Source organism: Nipponia nippon, unplaced genomic scaffold, assembly GCF_047370975.1.
Source record: "Nipponia nippon isolate SJK-2023a ecotype South Korea unplaced genomic scaffold, ASM4737097v1 scaffold_5, whole genome shotgun sequence".
Classification (NCBI taxonomy): domain Eukaryota; kingdom Metazoa; phylum Chordata; class Aves; order Pelecaniformes; family Threskiornithidae; genus Nipponia; species Nipponia nippon.
This window is the reverse complement of record NW_028262369.1, coordinates 55965138-55986160: the sequence shown is the minus strand read 5'-3', so window position 1 is coordinate 55986160 and position 21023 is coordinate 55965138. Positions and strand designations below refer to the sequence as shown.

The following is a 21023-nucleotide window of genomic DNA, read 5'->3' as shown; positions in this document are numbered from 1 at the left end:
AAAAAGGATAGACCATATGACATGATAGATCATAACAAATTGAAGGACTTTGTTATATCAGTTATGTAGTTAGGCAAGAGAGAAGGGTAAAAAAACTTCCAAGAAAATAAAGACTGCCAAACCCTAAGCAGGTTATAAATATACATATGTAAACAAGAGACCTTGACAGCACTCACAGAACACTTGCCATCACAGTTGTCAAATCCTATGAACAATTCATACTACAGTTCCTTAAATTTTTCATATTCTTTTTTTTTTTTTTCCCTTAAAAAATGAAACTAAAGTAAATAAAACCAGAAAACAGAGAAGGTATACTATACTTTCTATAGTACTGAGTGATTACTATAGTGTTTTCAGATCCTTGACATCTGAAAGGTTGCTAGTTTCATCACTATTCTACAGATTTTATTGCTGAATCAAGTATCCAAAACAAAAAGTGTTTCTAATTTTGCATGGTGAGATTCTGACCTTATACAATGAATAAACTCCACTGAATTCAAAGAAGTTTCTTCACATGCATAGTAATATCAGAGATCAAGGTTTTCTCCATTCAACCTCAACCATCATCTTCTTAATTTATCAAATTATTATTCATTATCTCCCTCTAGATTACCCAAATTAACCCTCACATTCCCAAGGAATAGTTAATACATTTCATGGTCTTTGGGGTATCTACAGTATTCTTCCTTTGATTTTTGTAAAAAGTAAAATAAAAATTTAAAAAACAAAAATTAAAAAAAAAATCATAAAAGAACTATAGTGTCACATTTATACTAGTTCATAATATTCCAAAAATTATAATAAACCCAGTAAATAGAGGATACCAGTATACAGTCTCCTACCTAGTATGTAGATTTATAAGGAAATATAATTATATCTTCTCCAGGAGTACCTACAGCCTTGAAAACGAAAAACCATTCCATGTTTTTCCTTCAACTTTTCATGAAGTCCTTAATGAGTAAAAATATGTGATGATAAAAGGTTGCCGATAATAGAGAAAATGGTTTGAAGGGGACCATTACAATATGTTTTCTGTCATATTTTAGTCCATTTAAGTAAACTTACTCCAGTTCTCTGTTTGAAATATAACATTCACAGCAATACTGAGCCATGCATATCACTGTAAGAAATAAATACCCCATGTTCCTTTAAGCGCAGCAATTTATATATTTGGTTAAAGCATAATGATAAAACATGTGGGTCTGCTTTTCTTTTTTTTTTCTTTTTTTTTTGGTTAGGATATGCAAGAGGACAGAGCATTATGATTTTAACCTATGTTTGAAAATTTTCATTTGGTCATAAAGACCAGTCTATTAAAAATAATCCTGTAGAAAGGAGTTGGTATGTTGCACAAACAGAAGGGTGAAGTATCATACTGTTTTTTCTTGAGGTAAAAGACAAAGGCATTTCACTTGTTAAACTCCACAGCATCAGGAGGTTACAATGCTAAAAAGGCAATAAGGAAAGTTACTTAAGAAAATGGAATAAAGTTTATCAACAGCTTTGGTGTTGGTTTACACCAGGCAGAATCTGTCCTTCCTTGATGAAAATAAAGCAAGCTGTCAAGTCTATAATGTATGATATAAAGAGTTATATACTACTATCACAGTATAATAGCTTAGAAAGAATTGTGCACTACATACAAGCTAAATGTTCCAATAAGTAAAAAGGCATGAAAAAATATACAGTGACATATATGAACTTCATGCAAACATTTACATGTGTAAGACCTGTGACTCTAAAACCAACTTGCGTCAAAGTTCCTACCATATCATGAAAGGAGCTGGATGCTTAGATAACTCTAGAAATTTTCTAAATTACATGGTAGTCTACACGGAAACAAGTCAAACCTGCAGGCAGTAGAGTTCCTTTCAATTCTGAGCCAAACAAAGTCTCCACTTCCATGGGACTCCACAGGACTGATAATAAGCGGTACTCTCTTCATTTATTTCCTCTTTTTTCTTCTGAACTTCCCTCTTTCCCTAGATTCTCATGCTCATAGGAACTCTAGCTCTCTCTTTTTCTATTTTTTGGTTAAAGAAATGCACTTGCCTTTATGATACATCATTCTTTACTCTAGGTGTTGTCTCATCTATGTCAGGTCCAGAAAGAAATGAATAAAATAAGCCCTTGGACAAGATTCTATATTCTAAACATTTTTTTTTTTGCAAAAATTATATCAATTTAAGATCCGTAATAAGACACATCCACGTATGGCCTAATGAGAAGGTCTTGATATTTGATAGATCTTTTTATTCCCACAAATCAGGATGATTTGAATGATTTTCCAGCTAGGCACAGCAGTCTGTCTGGATAACTTTGCCCCTGGAGCCTAATTCTAAGAGCAGTCTTCTGTACATTAAAAATTCTCTTTTGGTCTAGTTCATGAAGTAAGAATATTGAGAATCACTCAGTTATTAGCCAAAACTTTCCAAAGAGCAGTTTGTTCATTCATGTATCTTTATAGATGGTGAACGAGTTAAGGTCTAACAGCAGAATTTGATGAAACATGCTCAATGCCATGTGCCAGAGGTATTTTCACCTGTCAAAAACATAAAAACCCCCGTGGTGCAAATCCACAATGTTCCACTAAATTCAGTGTTGATTTACACTGGGGAGGGTCTGGTCTTTCTTGATGAAAATATAGGATCTTGGTATGTCTATAGGAATTTTCCATCCAGCTGTAATTCCTACCTCTCAAGACGGTTTTTTTGTTTGATTTCTTTGTGTTTCAACTTTGTAATGGTCTTTGTTACTGTAAATTTATAGAAATACTTGAGTACCATTTGATATGTTAGCAGCTATGACAGAGAGATACTCTTTCTTTTCCTCTCTATCACTTTTCGTGCGTTCATTAAAACTTTAAGGGATATAATGAAAATATAGTTTGGTACCTACACCTTCCCAGTTCTCGTTCACTACAGCCAGTTTCTACAATCATCAGACTTTTGAGTGTTTGACATTAAAAGTTTCTATATTTAAGGCTGGGTATAGTCAAAACCATCCCAGTCCTTATGCTACAGGGTCCTTCACTTGTTTTGTGCATATTTTACAGGAGTTAAGTGTAGAAGAAATGGTCTTTTTCCCATTTATTTTGACAGACTCAATCTGAAAGATCAGACTATATACAGAACACAACTACCAACTCTCATTTCCAATGAATTCTGACTGAAATGGGAAACCTGATTCAGTCCTCCTTTCTAATCTATAACAGAAAGGCAGTAGAATAAAATCTGGAATACAACTGGTCTCAGAGGCAATAAAAAGGTGAATTTATTCTGTTTTGGTAAAAGTGTTAGGAGCTTATGGTTTATTTTTAACCAAACACTTTTCTTTCATATGGTTCTTCACTTGTAAATTTGGTTCTTTCCTCTTGCCTTGCCTTTCTCAATCATTTTTTTTATCTAGAATAGTGCTCATCATCACAGTGGTAAGTTTTCTGTAAAAGTTGCTACTTGAAGAGTAATTTTTAATTATATACATATAATAAATTATTAAAATAATTGTTTGGTTCATAGTAGAGAGTTCTAGGTAGAACTGTGTGAATATTTGTATCTTAATCAAATAAACCCTCAGATTTGGTGTATTTACCCTCACCTCGGGCTTGCAGCAAGTTGACCTAATATAGAAAGCTAATATCCCAAATAAACTGCTTCCTTTCCCAGTCACTCTTTCCTGGTGCTTCCTCAACTAATTCTGTCTGAAACCAGCCTGTAAACATAGATGGTTCTGCATTCTAGAATAGCAGCTGGAATAGAAATAGGGAGACTCTGGGAGACTTTTTCTTGCTATGAGTGATTTCCATATGAAGATTAAGCATGGTAAATGAGGACCAATTTTATTCTTTTCTGACCACTCAGATTTAAACTGTTGTAGACAAGCCCTGAAGGGTTTCCTTAACATTCAGCACTACAGTGAATTCAGAAGTAGTCTGGATGACAGTGAGCCAAAACGCTACTAAGATTTCCCACATCTTGCGAGGATCTCACAAGACAAGTCCTCAAACCTGCTTGGATGATATAAAAGTCATGGCTCATTCATCAAAGTAAGAACAAGCACTTTTGAGTCTTGCAATGAGTTCCTGAGTGCTTACATTAGCTTTGATTATAAGCATTGTTCCTTTAACATTTAGAAAACATCAGCAAACATATATGCTTCAGAATAGATTCAACACTAAGTCCTTTGTGGTTTACTATTCTTTAGCTAATTTGGTATTTGCTCTTGATTGGAGATTCAAGTGCAATTGCAGATAAATATTTGAAGATGCTTTTTCCTATGACATAATATTTAACAAGCAACATACACATTTAGTTTAAGAAGTAAGTGCTAAAGATTTGATTTCTGAATTCTAAATCTGTTATAATTTATACAATGAACAAGTTTGTCAATCCTGTTGGTCTACTTTGAGTAAGAATCTTATTATCTGTAGCCATGCACTATGTATGATGTACATATCTACTGCAGCAAAGTTTGGAATCAGATTCTGGTCTCAGATGTTCTTTCCATGTCTTTTCATAAGTTTGTGGGATTTAAAAGCAGAAGATTTGCTTTCACCACAGATGAAACTACACGATAGTAATGGAACAGCATAATGAATCAAAGTTATAGAGCGATATACCTAAACTAGTCATCTAACACTGAGGAGACATCCGTGTGATGAGGTTTAGAGCTTCAGTACAAAGTTGCTTTTCTTTTCTAAAACAAATTTAGCCAAGTGTTTCCCTTTAGCTTGAAGACCTGATAGGGACTTAATGATTAAATTATAGATCAATTGTAATTGTTAACTCTGTAGGCAGGCCTTCAAATATTCAGGAAAATATGTAAAACCCAGTAGCATAAAAATAAGACTTTTATGAAATTATAAATTGAGATTTGGCAGTACCAATGAGACAGAAAGGGCAAATGTGTTACAATCATTTACCAGAGGGAATAGGTGGGCAGGATGCAATGAGGATACAACCTAAAAATAAATCCCTAAAAACATATATATGACCCAGGCAGAGAGCAAGCCAGCAGACATGCACATTATGGACAGTAATGTGATTTCTTTTGAGAGATTAGAATGACAACCCCATAAGGGGTAGTTTGGCTGGGGTATGGTAAAATAAAGTGGACATGAAAAATGTCCTGCTGCAGTTGTCACAGTAAGTGAGGTGAAGAGTGTTAGGAACTGTGGTGCTATGGACAGCAAAAATAAATCAAGAGTTTACATACATTCCAGGGGAGGAAATATAAGATCTGGAAATAGCTTAAATTATTAAATTTTTAGATATATTACCAAAGAGAATATTGCAACCAAGTTTTAGAATTGCACAGAAATATATAATCATAGGTAGGATCTCCATGGAAGATCTGTTTCTTAATTAATCTGCCCTCATCACTTTGATGCTTAAAGAGTTTAAATCCTTTTTATATTCTTTTTGGGTCCTAATGCTAGCCTTTAACACTTACTTTTTCTTTAGCACAAGTTATTCTTATTTTTTCTCTTAAAGTATAATATATATAAAATTTTTAAAACTGACCACATTAAAGGTAAAATTTTTCCAAATTACCCAAAGATAATTTTTATATTGACCTAGACTTTCTTTTTCATGTTGTTTCACAAAGAAAAAGAACATTTTAACATTTTATTCTGATTCAGGAAGCACCATATTTTTTTATTCACCCTTTCCCAACCTAAGAAAATTATTTTCCACTCAACTGCAGTATTATTATGACAAATAATATCTGTGAGTCTTATAAATAGTCAAATCATGCTGTCTTCTTGAAACTAATGGAGATATGATGAAAAATCCCAGTAACATCAACATTGCATACTGGAACTGAGCCATGAAGATATAAATCCTAATAATCTTGGGAAGTCCTTGCATGGGATTTTGTAATTGTGCTAAAGGTAGGTAGATGGTCTCCCTTTACAGTATCTGCCCCAAGATTTCTTTGAAGTTTTTTGTGCTTTATATAGTAATGGAGTTGTTTGGAAAACGATGGAGGAATTGGGCTTTACTTCAGTAAGCTTCTTTGCTTTTGCTTTCTGCAGATGCCTTGAGATTTTTATGAACATGAAATATTATTTTAATTTGTATCTTGCTTTCCTTTTTGTTTCTAATTTTATCTTTTAAACAAAATATACAGATTTCATTTATTGTTTGCTGCTCAGCTGTCTCTTTAGGCAACAAAAGTTGTGAAAAAAATATTAGTATTCATTTAAGTAAGATGTGGGCAAGCAGAAGTATCTAAATGTAAACTGAAACAAAATACTCAGCTTTTATTACATTTTTGTTAAGTCTATTACTTCTCCATAAGAGAACTTCACTCTCATCTATTTTTCAAAATTAATTAAAAGAGATATCTTTTTCTTTCTGAGAGAATGCCTGTCCTTATTGTCTGTATAAGGCTGATGTACCCTTGATTTCTGAAAGTGCAGGAAATAAAGGCTCTGGTACTGCTGCCCTGACTGGTTTGCTAACAGCCTCATTTCCTGCAAACTTCCCTGTTGCTTTACATAAGGATGCATGGGAACATGTCATCTGACATGCAGTGGATTTAAGATGTCCTTGAAAAGGGAAAATTGTGGCTCCAATGCCAGAACTGTCAATGCTGCCAGTGATTTCAGCTGGGGTAAATCCTCACTTTCATTTTCCATAGCCTCAGGAGTGTTGCACAGTCTGCAGAGTCGGCATTACAGAACAGCATAAGGAGTAATGATTTTCCCCTCCCTTCCTGACCCCTATCTCAAGTATCTTTAGAAGTTAGTTCGACCTATATATGTTTCCTGCTAGCTGAAAGCTGAGGCATTCCTGACAGTCTTGGTTTCTTGTCTCATTTTCCTGTGGCACAGCATAGATTGAAAGACTTGTTTCCACGTTCTTGTGTATTCTCCTGGAATTTACAGATAATAAATTGCTCTCTGAGATAGTGGGGAATAGACTTGAACAGACAGGTGATTGCTCCCTATCAGATGAACCTAAACAGCCCTAAAAAATCATAATATTTTTAAAGAATATAACATAGAGCAGAATTCAAATAGTCTGAGTTAATTTCCAATTCCTAGAACTTTCTCATTTCTGAGGTATTTTATGCTGTATGTGGGGATAATATATTTCAAGTTCATTGTTGTTGTAATGTAGTAGTCTAGTTCACAGTAAATTCCTGAGAATGTAGAAACAAAGGAGAGGGAATGAACGGATTACGCTGATCTCTTGAGAAGATTTATTGCTGCATTCAGTGAAAATGAAACTCATCTCCTTGCCCAAAAACTTACAAGAATTCCTTATTCCACTTCCAATGAAGTTAATGGAAACTTTGCAATTTATTTCATTTTTCGAAAGATCAAGTTTACTGTTTCTGTTCCATCTTAGAACAGCAGATGATAGAAAAATATGATGGGAGAGATTCCAAGTCTCCTGAGTTAGCGGGCTCTTCAAATTAAAAAGTCAGTCCTATGCTAGCCATACTGTTGCTAGAAAATGTGTTGAAAATGTTACATGCCTATAAGGCATTGCTTTAGAATGCTGGCAATTAAAAAAAATTAAATTAAAACATTAATCCTGCCACTAACATTGTGGGTGTTGTTGGTTTGTCTATACCTTCTTCAGAAATGTTCATCTAGCTAGTAGCAGGACAAGTGTCAGTGCCTCGAACATTCAGGAGAGTTGATTTATTTTAATTACACGCTAATTAGTGGGAGTCTTTTAATATGCTTAATGACACAAGTAGGACAGCAGATCAGCAGCTATTGTGCAGTAAAGTGCTGAAAGAAAGATGCTTTTGTGAAAAACTGTCAGGGCTGGGGGGGGAAAAGAAATGAAAGTTGTCAGGAGAACCGCTTCTAAATAGAAAGTACATTTAGTTCCTATTCATTTAATCAACTTTTTTTTAGGTGAAATGAGCACTGAATGTAGAATGTACACGGTTGACAATGTGTGGGAACATGGGCTGGAAGACAAGTCCTGAAAGTGAGGTTGATAGGAGAGTCATAGAGGAGAAGCCTAAAGACTTCACGTTTCCCCTGCCTCCATACTTTTGCCCATTCTGTCTGCATCAATCATTCAGAAGAGACCTTCTTCCATTAATAGTCATGTATATATGATGAGTTTGTTCTAAATCATTATTTTAATGTTTAAAATATTGAAGATGTTTATAGATATATGAATGCAGCTTCCTATTTTGAAGTGACTAGCATTTTCTCATTCTCATAAAATCATAGAATCATAGAATACCAGGTTGGAAGGCACCTTGACGATCATCTGGTCCAACCTTTCTAGCACAATCTAGATGAGATGGCCCAGCACCATGTCCAGCTGAGTCTTAAACGAGTTCAGCATAGCGGAGTCAACCACTTCCCTGGGGAGATTATTCCAATTTACCTCTTGTGTCCAATCGGAATCTCCCTGGGAGTAACTTGTACCCATTACCCCTTGTCCTCACCGTGTGACTCCTTGTAAAAAGGGAGTCTCCATCTTCTTTGTAGCTCCCCTTTAAGTACTGGTACATGGTGATGAGATCACCTCTAAGCCTCCTTTTCTCAAGGCTGAACAAACCCAGCTCTCTCAGCCTATCCTCATACGGCAGACTTCCCAGACCTTTGATCATCTTGGTGGCCCTTCTCTGGACCCCCTCCAGCCTGTCCACATCTTTTTTGTGCAACAGGGACCAGAACTGTACACAGTATTCCAGGTGTGGCCTGACAAGTGCTGAGTAGAGTGGGATAATGACTTCTTTATCTCTGCTGGTGATGCCCTTTCTGATGCAACCCAGCATCCTATTGGCCTTCTTGGCCGCAGCAGCACACTGTTCACTCATGTTGAGCTTCCTGTCCACCAGGACCCCCGGGTCCCTTTCCATGGAGCTGCTCTCTAGCCAGGTGGATCCCAGCCTGAGCTGCACCCCTGGATTATGTTTTCCCAGGTGCAAGGCCTTACACTTGTCTTTTTGTTACAGTTCATAAGGTTCTTGTTAGCCCACTCTTCCAGCCTATCCAGATCTTCCTGCAGGGTGGCTCACCCTTCCAGAGTGTCTACTTCCCCACTCAGTTTGGTGTCATCTGCAAACTTCATCAGGCTACACTTGATCCCGTTATCCAGATCATTTATGAAGATATTGAATAACGTTGGGCCTGGTATCGATCCCTGGGGGACCCCACTTGTGACGGGTTGCCAGTTTGAAAAAGAGCTATTTACCACCACCCTTTGGGTGCGGCCCATTAGCCAGTTCCTCACCCACCACACAGAGTGCTTGTTCAGGCCATAACACATCAGTTTCTCCAGGAGGAGGTCGTGGGGAACCATATCAAACGCCTTGGGGAAGTCCAAGTAGACAACATCCACCGCTCGCCCCATGTCAACTGAGCAGGTCACTTTATCATAAAAGACCACCGGATTTGTCAGGCACGATCTGCCTTTTGTGAAGCCATGTTGGCTTTTCCCAATCACGTGCTTCATTTGACTCATGATGACCCCCAGGAGGATCCGTTCCATGACTTTCCCAGGGATTGAAGTAAGACTGACGGGCCTATAATTACCCGGATCCTCCCTTGAGCCCTTCTTGTAGATAGGGGTAACATTCGCCTTCCTCCAGTCCTCTGGGACATCCCCCGATCTCCATGACTTCTCAAAGATTATGGAGAGTGGCCCCGCAATGACACCAGCCAGCTCTCTCAACACCCTTGGGTGGATGGTGTCAGGGCCCATCGATTTGTAGGGGTCAAGCTCCTGTAATAATTCACATACTAGCTCCTTCTTCACTGATGGTGGGTCTATGTTTGGATCCTCCTGGATTTTTGTTCCCAACGCCTGGGATCCAACAGTGTGGGTAAAGACAGAGGTGAAGAAAGTATTGAGAACCTCTGCCTTTTCAGCATTGTTGGTGACTGATTCACCTCTACTGTTTAACAGTGGGCCTATGTTTTCCTTCAGTTTCTGCTTGCAACTTACATACCGGAAGAACCTTTTCATGTTATTTTTGACATCTCTGGCCAGTTCTCCTTTGTGTTGGCTTAGAAGCCAAATATACATTTTTAAAGAGTCTTGCTGAAAAGGATAGTCCTTTATTCAAGATAGCACACTACCTCTGCATGGGCATGTAGTTAGGAATATTAGCTATGCACATTTAAAAGGATGCACCAGGAAAAAAATCTCTGCGGAAATATATTTCCCTTTTATTAGGAAAGCCTTCTATAGGCTTAATTATCATGGACAAAAAAAAGCACACTGTTTCCCAGGGAAATACTACCCACTGATATCACAAGAATTCAGCCTTGCTTAAGTGCTAGGAGGTATGTTCTCAGTGCACTTATAATCGGGTCGTTATTACCATGGTTATGAGATTTAACAGACTGAAAACTGTAGGCATTTGTCTCATTAATGCCAAATGTTATAGTTTATTTCTGGGAACTGAAAACCCTGCTGCCCAGGGAAACCTGTTCTGTGATAATCTTTGAAAACAAGGCACTTGAGAATAGCCTGCTTGGTTCATGTCAGATGGTTTCACACATATTTTGTTACTGGTTCTTAGAGGGTTTTAGTTATTAAATAACTTTGTTCTGTGGTATTTTGCTTTGTGAGTTAGTGTTCTTTACAGACTGCAGGCCTAGCTCTTACAAAACAAGTATGTGGTTATGATGCTCTTTGCTCATATGCAATCACTTCTGGACTATGCTAACATCTTAGCATACTCTTTGCATTTACATTTTACCTTTCCCTCTCCTGTTTTTGGTTTATCTTTTATTGTACACTTTCAGACAAAACACTTTTCAGCTGTGAACTTGGGACTGAATATAGTCGCACTTCTCTGCTTGGAAGATAATTAAAGAAGTGCCATTGCCTTTCCAATTTTGTTTCTGTTGTTCCTGAAACAGAAAATGTAAAAACATCAGTGATTTCAGTAACACTTGGATCAAACGAGAATCAATACATTTGGATCTTTTTTTTTCCCCTCTGTAGTCTGCCTTGTTACCAAAATGAGTTACCCAAAAATTAAATCCTTGCATTTGATCAGAAAATTTGACAGAAATTTGAGGCTTTCATTTATCAACTACTCAAATTTTTCTTCTGATTTACAATCTTTGTTGCGCAGGATTTGTACAGAGTATAGAAAAGTATATGTAATTACATTGCTTTGACCTCTGACTAGGAGTGTCATTCATGGAAAGTTAAAGGTTTTTTACCTGCTTTAGTCTGTCTTTGTTGTATATTGGGACTATACATTTTGATTTTCTTCTTGTAATGTATGCAGAAGCTAAGAGTACCATAGCAAAGGAGTTGACAGAGTAAGGCTAGGGTACTTGGAAAAGTAAAAGAATGAATAATATGAATACATAGATTTGAGTGAAAACATAATGTTTGGAAAAGGTCCTTATTTATTACTCTATATATAGAGTATTTTTTCTTATTGTTATTATTAGAACAATATTTTATTGCTTTCCTATTACAATCATGAGTGTCTGCAAGTCATCTCAAAATCTAACCTCACTCAGTTTTTTTCCTATATATAGTTTTCTTTTGAATCCCTGGATTTATATAACCAGTCTCTAAAAAAGAAGTCAAAAAAAGCCATTTAATTGTGATTTTTCCCCATTCTGCCTCTTGGCACACCTAAATACACCAAGTGCTATCACTCCCATAATCAAAACAGTGGTAGTCTCTACCTATGTCTTACATAATCCAAATGAAGAATGAAGATGCATGAACAGAAAAGGGACACAATAATCGGAAACCTACTTACTGACCTTCCTTATTTTGTGATTTCAGGAGGCATAAGAATAACAAGAATGGATAGGAATTGTAAAATTGGCTTTATAGTTTCTACATTTTATTTGACTTTCTGAAGCTGCATTGCCTTATACACAAATGGTTGAAAATAATAACATACAAAACAAAACAACACTAAAATAAATGGATCTTTAAATAAAGAATTGCATAGATAAATGCTGAGAGTAATCTTTCAGAACTAGGATACAACTCATAAGAACATTCACCCCTCTTTTATTGCCTTCTGGCTATTTATCCGATTTAATGTAGGTGTCTGTCTTTGTTATTGTATAAATAGATGAGGATTCTGTACACGGGCTGGGGGTACTAGACAAAAATGAGATTTTAGAAGGAAATTTTGCATCACTTGTTGGGAGAGGGAGAGAACTGAAGGATCACAGGTAAATCAAAATTGTCCAGCCATGTCCAAGCCAAATCTTATGCCCATGCAAGAGTCTGCTGATTCAAGATTAAGAAAAAAACACAGTAAATCTGGCCCTGGCATAAATGTTAAAGACTGCCAAATGTGTGCAGGGAAGAGACATCCTGACTCCGTGTCATTTCATTGCTCAGCTGGCACTCTGCTAACAGGTTTGGCTGAAGCCACTTCTGTGTGTCCTCTCCACGGGTTGCTGGCACTGTAAAGGGTCTCCTTCTCCACTCTCAGGAACACAGGTTCAAAGTGATGGAAAGGTGCCAAGAGCTTTGAATAGCCTAAGATTTTGTATTTACTTTGCAAAAGTGCAAGAGATCTTGGAAAATGTGAAATCTCAGTGATTTCAAGAATAGCATGATCCTTCTGCAGCTACCCACGCATGTCAGTGGTAGCATAGACTGCAAGAGAGCCAGTCAATCCTAAGCAACATGAACATTCATGGATTATTTTAGCAAACCTTCATATTCCTTTCAAAACAGATTGTTAAGATAGCAAGCTTCCTTCTGTTCGTAAGAATTAATGTTAGTTGTCTCTTTGCATGTCAGTCAGCAGCTCAGTGGAGGTGTGTATTTTGGAAATTAGCTCCTTGATACCATAATTTAGGCTTATTCTCCAGGAGATCCAGAGCAGAATACCATACCTGCCATATGGAAGTGGTTGTATTCAAAACTGAGGCAGATCCCCAAATAAGGGTAATTATGGACACTACCTCTGAGATGGCAAAAGGAAGAGAAGTTCCAGGATAGTGGCTGGGAGCAGCTTGGGAGAGGGTATGATAGAGGATTTGGTTGCACTTTGGCAGTAAAGGAGATTGGGACAATATCCCATGGCCAGCATTTCCTGCTATGTCTCTGTATTACTTTTATTCCACTTTTGCTTTCTTCTTTCTGCCTAGTCTTAATATAAAGAAGACGGAACTACAAAACCATGAATTTCCTACAGCACCCAATCCAGTTTAAAAAAAGTGAGATCATGGTATACCCGTCTATCCTAAGGGTTTGTTTTTTTCCCTTGACTCCCTATACAAACAAAAAAACCCAAACCAACCTGAGGTGCTGCCTAGTCTGCTGTGGAGCTGCCCATCTGTCCTCTGGGCACCACAGCAGTGCTTCAAAAGCTGCAGTGTTCCATTGGCAAGAAACTACATTAGACCCCCCCCTTTTTTTTTTTTTTTTGCTTAGGATAACATTTAAAAGATAAACTAACCTTTATAATTATTTTGTTGACACTTAAGAATTATCTATAGTATTCCATTGTTGTATTTTATTTATTTATTTATTTATTTATTTATTTATTTACTTGTTTAACTAACTGCCCGTTGCCAAGCAGAATCCTCAACTGTTAGGCCAGAGCTCTACTTGTTGCAATTCTGTTTTGATTAATTTAGCTGTATTTTGACTTGGTGGTCATGGATTCAGTGATTACAATAGGCAGGATGTCTAGAGTTTTATGTCTAATCTTACCTTAGGCCTTTTCCCCACTGCTACTGCTATTATAAATACAGCTCATAAAAGTTTTTTACTTCTGGGTCCGGCTGTGCCATACAAGAAAAGTCAAAGTTTTTCCATCGTTTCAACAAGGATTCACCATGTACACAAGTTTCATCAGTGAAAATCACAGTCATCAATTCTATGAATCACTTTTATGAAATTCATTCTAATTCCCATAGCTACAAAGAAATAAATTATCTTTAGACTGTTAGTCAGCTAAAGTATTTGTGAGGATTCTTTGCAACAGAAATAGCACTCCCTGAAGTTTGTGGTACTGGTAAAACGTTCGTAGTCATACTTTTCATAATTAAAATCAGCTATTTACCTTAATTAAGTCTGAAATGTACCACCAGCTGAATTAAAGGGAAATTTAATGAAACAAGCTTCTGAATTAATCTGTTTTTAATAATACAGCAAATGCTTTTCCATTCCCTTACCATCAGGTAACAGAAACTCGGACTGGTCCTCTTGGCTGCAGTAACTATGACAACCTAGATTCTGTCAGCTCTGTTCTGGTTCAGAGTCCTGAAAATAAGATTCAGTTGCAAGGTATGTAGGTGCAATTTCATTAATTTGTTTTGGAACAAGATGACATTTATCATACTATTTGTTTTTCTTTCTTCCACCTCATAAAAGGTCATTTTCTTAATTTTTTTTTCTGTGTGCAATAAGTACATTCTAGACAAAGTGAAGGAAATGTCAATAACTCATGTTGCCTTTGAAATGGAAACAATTTCTGTACACATCAGAAAATAATTTGAATAATGCTGTTAACATTTTACAGCCCTATTTAGCAGCCGCTTGCACACCTTTTAAACAGCCCGAATTCACATAGATTCCACCAAGCAGGCAATGACCTTTAGCGTGCTCAGCCTGCTTTGCACATACTGAGTAGCAGCTTACATCTCATGCAGTCATCCCACTGAAATGAATGGAGTCACCGGAGGATCAGGATAAAGATTTTGAAAGACTCTAAATAATGAAGAGTACAAAGACTCCTCTTGGGAATTTTAAGAAAACCTGGAAGGTTAGGCATCTCACTCATTAGAAAAATAATAGTAATTATAAATTTTTTTAAAAAAGGAAAAAAGAGAAATAGAAATAGAAAGGAAAAAGAAAAGGAAAATAAAAAGGAAAAGGAAAAGGAAAAGGAAAAGGAAAAGGAAAAGGAAAAGGAAAAGGAAAAGGAAAAGGAAAAGGAAAAGGAAAAGGAAAAGGAAAAGGAAAAGGAAAAGGAAAAGGAAAAAAAGGAAGAAAAAAGGCATAATTTCTAATTCATTTTTTGTTAATTCTAGTAGATGCATTTCCCAACCTGCATTTTAGGTACATAAATATTTTTTGAAAGTCACTCGTTAGGGTATTAGGCCCTTAATAATTGCTTTTTTCAGTTACACAAATGTAGCATGAACAATTTATCAATATGAAAGCAGACTAAATTATCTTTAATTGATATACTCGTGTATATATCTGTGTATATACAACAAGAGAAGAATACAGTTCTTAAAATTGCAGTTACAGGTAGCTATGAAATTATTTCCAGTTTTAAAAATTTTCCATATTGGTTCATAAATCATTTGGACATATATTGTGACGTTGTTGCTGATTATTAATAATGGCTGGCAGGGAAAGATTATCTTCCTGTTTAAAACAACCATGTACTTTTTTTTTCCCTTTCCTTTCTCTCTCCCCAGAACAGGTTAAAAGCCATAAAAACGTGCAATCTTTTTAGAGACGGTATATATTTTTTAAAAAAGAATTTGTCATTTCCACTGGGATGCAATGAAGTGTTTCCATAAATAATTTGTGATTTTTAATGTTTTCCAGCATATGCATGATGTTTGTCAGTTAAAATTCAGAAAATAATTTTTGCATCCCTCAGACAGCGGTTTGACGCATGCCATCGGATTGTCGTTTTGACAAATATATTGTCAAAACTGCATAAACTATTTCATACTTATTATGGAAGCATTGAACACGACTCAAGTTTGCTTGTCTGGGCTTTCTTTTCCTTTCACAATGTCAAGGTTTTTCACAAGTATACAAGTACATTGAAAGGTTTACTCAGGTAACAACAGAGTTTTAAAAATTTTGACATGAGGTAGAAGAAAGCACAGACAGGCCTGGTTTTAGCAATTGTGATATGGCTTTCAACTGGGAAGGGTTATGAAATTACTGTTACAGCTATCATTTTTATGTGCCTAAAAATAAGGGATAAATCTCTATGAAATTGTTCAAGTGCCTATGTAGAAGAAACCTACATCACAAATAACCAATCCATATGCTGACAAATTACTTGGCCCACAAATAAGCTCCACTGGTTCCAGAGATATTATTTTTGCCACAGAAAATAACAACAAATAATAAATAAAAACTTATAATGTACCTTGTAGTGGCTTTTTGTTTGGTTGATTACTAATGTAGCTAGAGTGACTGATAGCTAGTTAATTAAAATGCTTCTATATAAAATAGTCATTCCCATCACTGGGATTATGTAAGCAATGGTCAAAAATTTCAGATGAGTAAGTCTAAATATCTGGTCACAAATATTTTGAATTTTTGATTCACCTGCTCTGTGGTTCTGATACCTCAATGTGATATGCTTCTGCAAGGCCCTGCATGGCATGCCATGGCAGGGTAAAGTGTGAAAACACCTTGCAAAGGGATTTGTGACATATCAGGACTTTTCTGAAACACTGTGGGAGCTAGATTTTGCACCCTTTCTCCATGCTAAACCTTTAGTAGGTTTAAGAATGAATTTTCTTTCTCAAGGTTTTATAGACCTACCCATCACATCCAATTGACTGTCCCTTAGCAATTAAATACCAGTGTTATAAAAGATGAAATATCAGCCAAATTTTATTTTTCTAAGATTTCCTCCAACCCAATTTCTCCCATTTTTCTTAGTTTGCCTCTACAGGATCATGAAGAGATAACTAGAGTTATTTAGACAAGCTATATCTTCTTGTGTCAAAGGCAACATGGAAAACAAGTTCAATACAGAATGGGAATGTTTACCTTCACACCTCTTCTTCTGATTATACTGTCTCTTTACTCTGACTTTCAGGGCTGCTTTCCCTTCATCAGCACTCTCAAAATTTGCATTAGCTGCTAGTACCAAGATTCTAATTCAGCTGCATGCTTCCCTACTGCAAAGCTCTTACTACTGAGGCTGTTCATTCAACAATTTTTTACAAGGAGAAGCTGATGTAATCCTTTCTTTCTGGTTTTGACAACCCGCCTAGAAATAAGTTACACCAGTAAATGTTCTATCTGAGGAACACAGGTTGCTAGTTAGTGGAATGGATGTTCCATACTGAGAGGGAAATATGAGGAATATATCTGAAATTATTTCTTAAGAAAGGAAATATATTACATAGTGCAAATGCTAGACAGATGTGTAAATTGTCCTAAAAAAGCCATATAGTTTCCTTTTTCATAATTTGTTTGTTTGTTTGTTACATAGGTTGGGGAAGCTGCTTCACTCGAGCATTCCTTTGCATTTAATAACATAATACTTATTCTATTTCCTTTAGGTCTTCAGGTCATCCTTCCTGAGTATCTACAAGAACATTTTGTCCAGGCAGCTCTGAGCTATATTGCCTGCAATTCAGAGGGGGAGTTCATCTGCAAGGACAATGACTGCTGGTGTCAGTGTGGTCCCAAATTCCCAGAGTGCAACTGTCCCTATATGGACATTCAAGCCATGGAAGAAAATCTGCTCCGCATAAGTGAGACTTGGAATGCATACAACAGTGAATTTGAAGAATCTGGTGAGATGTTTTATAAAATTTTTGTCTGTTTGGCTGTATCTCACAAAAAGTATTTATATAACAGACTGCATCTGAAACCTCCAGAATAGTTTGCACATCTGAAGCTAACCATACTTAAATGCATCCTGGATCTGAGTCTTAATCATTATAACATTCTGATAGGAAGTGCTATCCTCACTTCCTGATGATCAGCAGTCTGTGTAATTACATTAGGATTTAGACAGCTGTGTTTGAGTATTCATCTGCTATGCTTTGAGGAGGCCAGGGTTGTGATGACTTGGTCCCTATTGGAGCAAGAAGTGTACTGGAGGGGGCAGAAAGCAGAACAAATGAGGAACAGAGTCAGGTTATACACTTTATATGGGTACTCTGCATTTTTGTTCTGTAATGCAGCTGAAACAGCTGCTTCGTTCCACATCCATTTTTCAGTATTGGGTCAAAGTTTCTTCTGTACTTCCCCTTTATCCTGTCCCTCCAGTGATACGATGAAGCTGACATGGAGATCATAGCCAGCCCTTGATTTACCAAGTAGTTAATAGTTCATCTTATCATAGTTGGCAACTTTCTTCTTCATATGATTTCTGTTTAAACTGGACTTATTTATGTTGTCTCTACAACACATTTGTGCCACATGTGGTTTTCTTTAAAGTATCGAGGTTTGTTTCATAAGTCATTTCACCTGTTGTGATCATCAGAACTTTCAGTCCCATAGAGAATGGGAACCGCAGGTAAAATCAGCTTCTGAACAACTGTTTTCACAACAACTCACTCAGTGAGATCAGTAACATCTGTCTAGCCAGACAGTGGGAAAAGTAAGGAGAGCTCAGCAGACCTGGGAAAAATCACCAAGAAAAAAAAATGAGGGAGATAAAGAAGAAGCAGAAAAAAGCAAAAATCACAGTTTTTAATGAGTTGTGTTGGAGAAAGAGTCAGTAGAAGAGAGGGGGAAGAAGACTATTCAGTGGTCATGGGAAGAATGTGGGAGAGAAGAAGATATATCAGTACAATAATTAAGTGTGAACAGTACATTGTATACATTAATTTTTTATATTTGGTGTTTTATTGCTAAAGACTGATTTCTCAATTCAAGGTTGAGAATTTCAAAAGACCCTATATCAGATAAGATTTCAGTTGTAGTAACTTTTAGTGAGACCTGATGCCTAAACCTGAGTCAGTTTGGAAGATCTCAGGCCCTTTTCCAAACCCCAGTCTCACTCCTAGCACGAGGACACCAGAACTTACAATATTTCTCCTTGGAGGATCACAGACTTCTATGATTATAAAAGCATGGATTTATGTTTTGGTTTTGTGTACATAAAAATGCATTTTCCCAATGACTATTTTGATACCTTTAAGCATTTATGGAATCATGCTATCGTTTACTACTTTGCAAACTAGGACAAGTATATTGACTCTACAGAAGGACACAGTTTTGTTTACTATATTTTGTCCTATTTAAATGGGATGTGATACTGTTCAGTGCCTGAAGAATGTCATTTGATGGCACCTACTTAACAGCAATTTTAGTTAAGCTGAAAGAGCACACAAAGCTGAATCTGTGGAGGATTCTTATAGAAAGCTGTATAGGGCCATAAAATTACTTATAAGCTTGAAGAGTTGTCAGCTACACATATAGTCCTATGTTCAGGATTGAGACATGAATGTCAGGGGAAAAATGGGTAAGAGTTAAATTCTGTGCTTTTAAAAAAGGCTTTTTAGCTATGCTCTGTGAATCACTAAAATGGCAACTTCACATACATCTGTCATTAGGTAACTGCTCATTGGTGTGATTACTAAAAGCTGTGAAATATAGGTTATTAGCATCATTAAGACATATGCCACACGCACTCTTTAGTCCTTGAATTATTTAAATAATCTTTAAACTAATAAATATACAAAGTATGACTTCCACATCTCATAGGTAGCTTAGAAAATCTCTGCTTTTAACTTATAAACTGTTTTGCATAAAGATGTTCATGGAATGATGAGATAGGAAACCTTGCACGTGTATGGGTCTGTAGTTTGTTGAAAAAAAGTCGGCCTGTGAACTTTTGATAGATAGCTTAGTCATTACCCATTCAACTTCCCTATATAAATCATACATTACCATTTGAACAGCTTTTAACAGACCATTACACATGGTCTGTAAACATTTCTAGCCACAGTGTTTATTGAGACATATTCTGAAAAATTTAGAGCTTGTGTAACATTTAAACTATGAAAAACACTATTAACAAATATCAACATGATCTGATTCACATTAATAGCATGTTCTGAGAATAAAAGTGACCCTTATTAAACAAAACTAATGTTTTAAATAGATATTTTATAACTTTGATGCAGGATATATATCCTTCAGTCTTTGTCTAAATCAGTGGAAGTCAGCTTTTGAGATAAGAGGGTGTTGTTTTATTCTAATCAATTTATAATAAAAATAAATTAGCTACAAAAGAGTAGGGTGAAAGAAGACCAGATTATTTAGTAATTCAGAGTCTGAGTAGACAAGGGACAGGATAATCCAGAGCACTAACTACTGGCTTATATAGTCTACTACTAACTGCAGGTAAATGAATGTATGAATGAATTCCATTCTTTGACACTATGAACTCCAGATTCAAGTAAAGTTAAATACAAGTGCATTAATTTTCTAATTTTTCTGCCTTCCAAACCCTTCATTACCTTACATATAACAAAACAGTCCTCTGAATCCAGAAAGAAATTTTGTCCCCTAATACAGACGTGTAAAACTTACTGGGTTCACTTGAGGTCATGCACATTATCTGTGGACAGAATTTAGCCTAAAGAGGAAGAAGTAAATATTCTATTTAAGACATTTTGTTTACTGTCAGTGTTATCTCTCCTTCTGTCTGTTCAAGATAAAACAACTGAGGAACAGATTTTTTAAAAGAAAAAAATGGCAGTTCTTCAGTGCCTAAATCCCATTTGAAATCAATGGGTAGCTAAATTTACTTTGTGTCTTTGAAACTCTCCATCTGAATTTCCACAAATAAAGAAAAGAAAAAAAAAAAAGCAACAGGACTGTTTTCTGTACAGCCTACTGCTCTCTTCCAAGTTAGGCAGCTTACATTATTGTTTTACCTTTTATATCATGAGATGTGAAAATAAAATGTGTGTACCTAGTTAAAAGTCAAAGGTCCTGAACGCTACAATTACAACTGCAAAAAGGTAATAATTTAGTATGACCACTCTATGCATATGTGTCCAGCTGCAATGAGTAATCATGTTAGATGAATGTAATGTTGGGTGAAATGAAAGCATGTACCACATCAGGAACGTCATGAAGTTCAACAAGGAGAAGTCCAAAGTCCTGCACCTGGAGAAGCCTGCACCAGGCACCAGGACATGCTGGGGGCCACCCAGCTGGAAAGCAGCTTGGCAGAAAAAGACCTGGGGGTGCTCGTGGACACCAAGTTGACTACTAGCCAGCAACATGCCCTTGTAGAAAAGAAGGCTGATGATATTCTGGGCTACATTAGGAGGAGTGTTGCCAGTAGGTCGAGTGAGTGGATCCATCTCCTCTCCTCAGTGCTGGTGAGGCACACCTGGAGTACTGTGTCCA

The 21023-nt window shown here is 36.4% G+C and overlaps 1 protein-coding gene across 4 annotated transcripts in view; it reads left to right on the top strand.

Annotated features, from left to right (window-relative positions):
* BRINP3 (BMP/retinoic acid inducible neural specific 3) overlaps window positions 1–21023 on the top strand; it is a 227506-nt gene that overhangs the window by 148522 nt on the left and 57961 nt on the right. For all 4 annotated transcript variants that reach the window (XM_009473679.2, XM_087732583.1, XM_087732584.1 and 1 more), the window contains 2 exons: window positions 14117–14222; window positions 17207–17443. In XM_009473679.2, the coding sequence (XP_009471954.1) occupies window positions 14117–14222; window positions 17207–17443 (343 nt within the window). The remainder of the gene's footprint in view (window positions 1–14116; window positions 14223–17206; window positions 17444–21023) is intronic.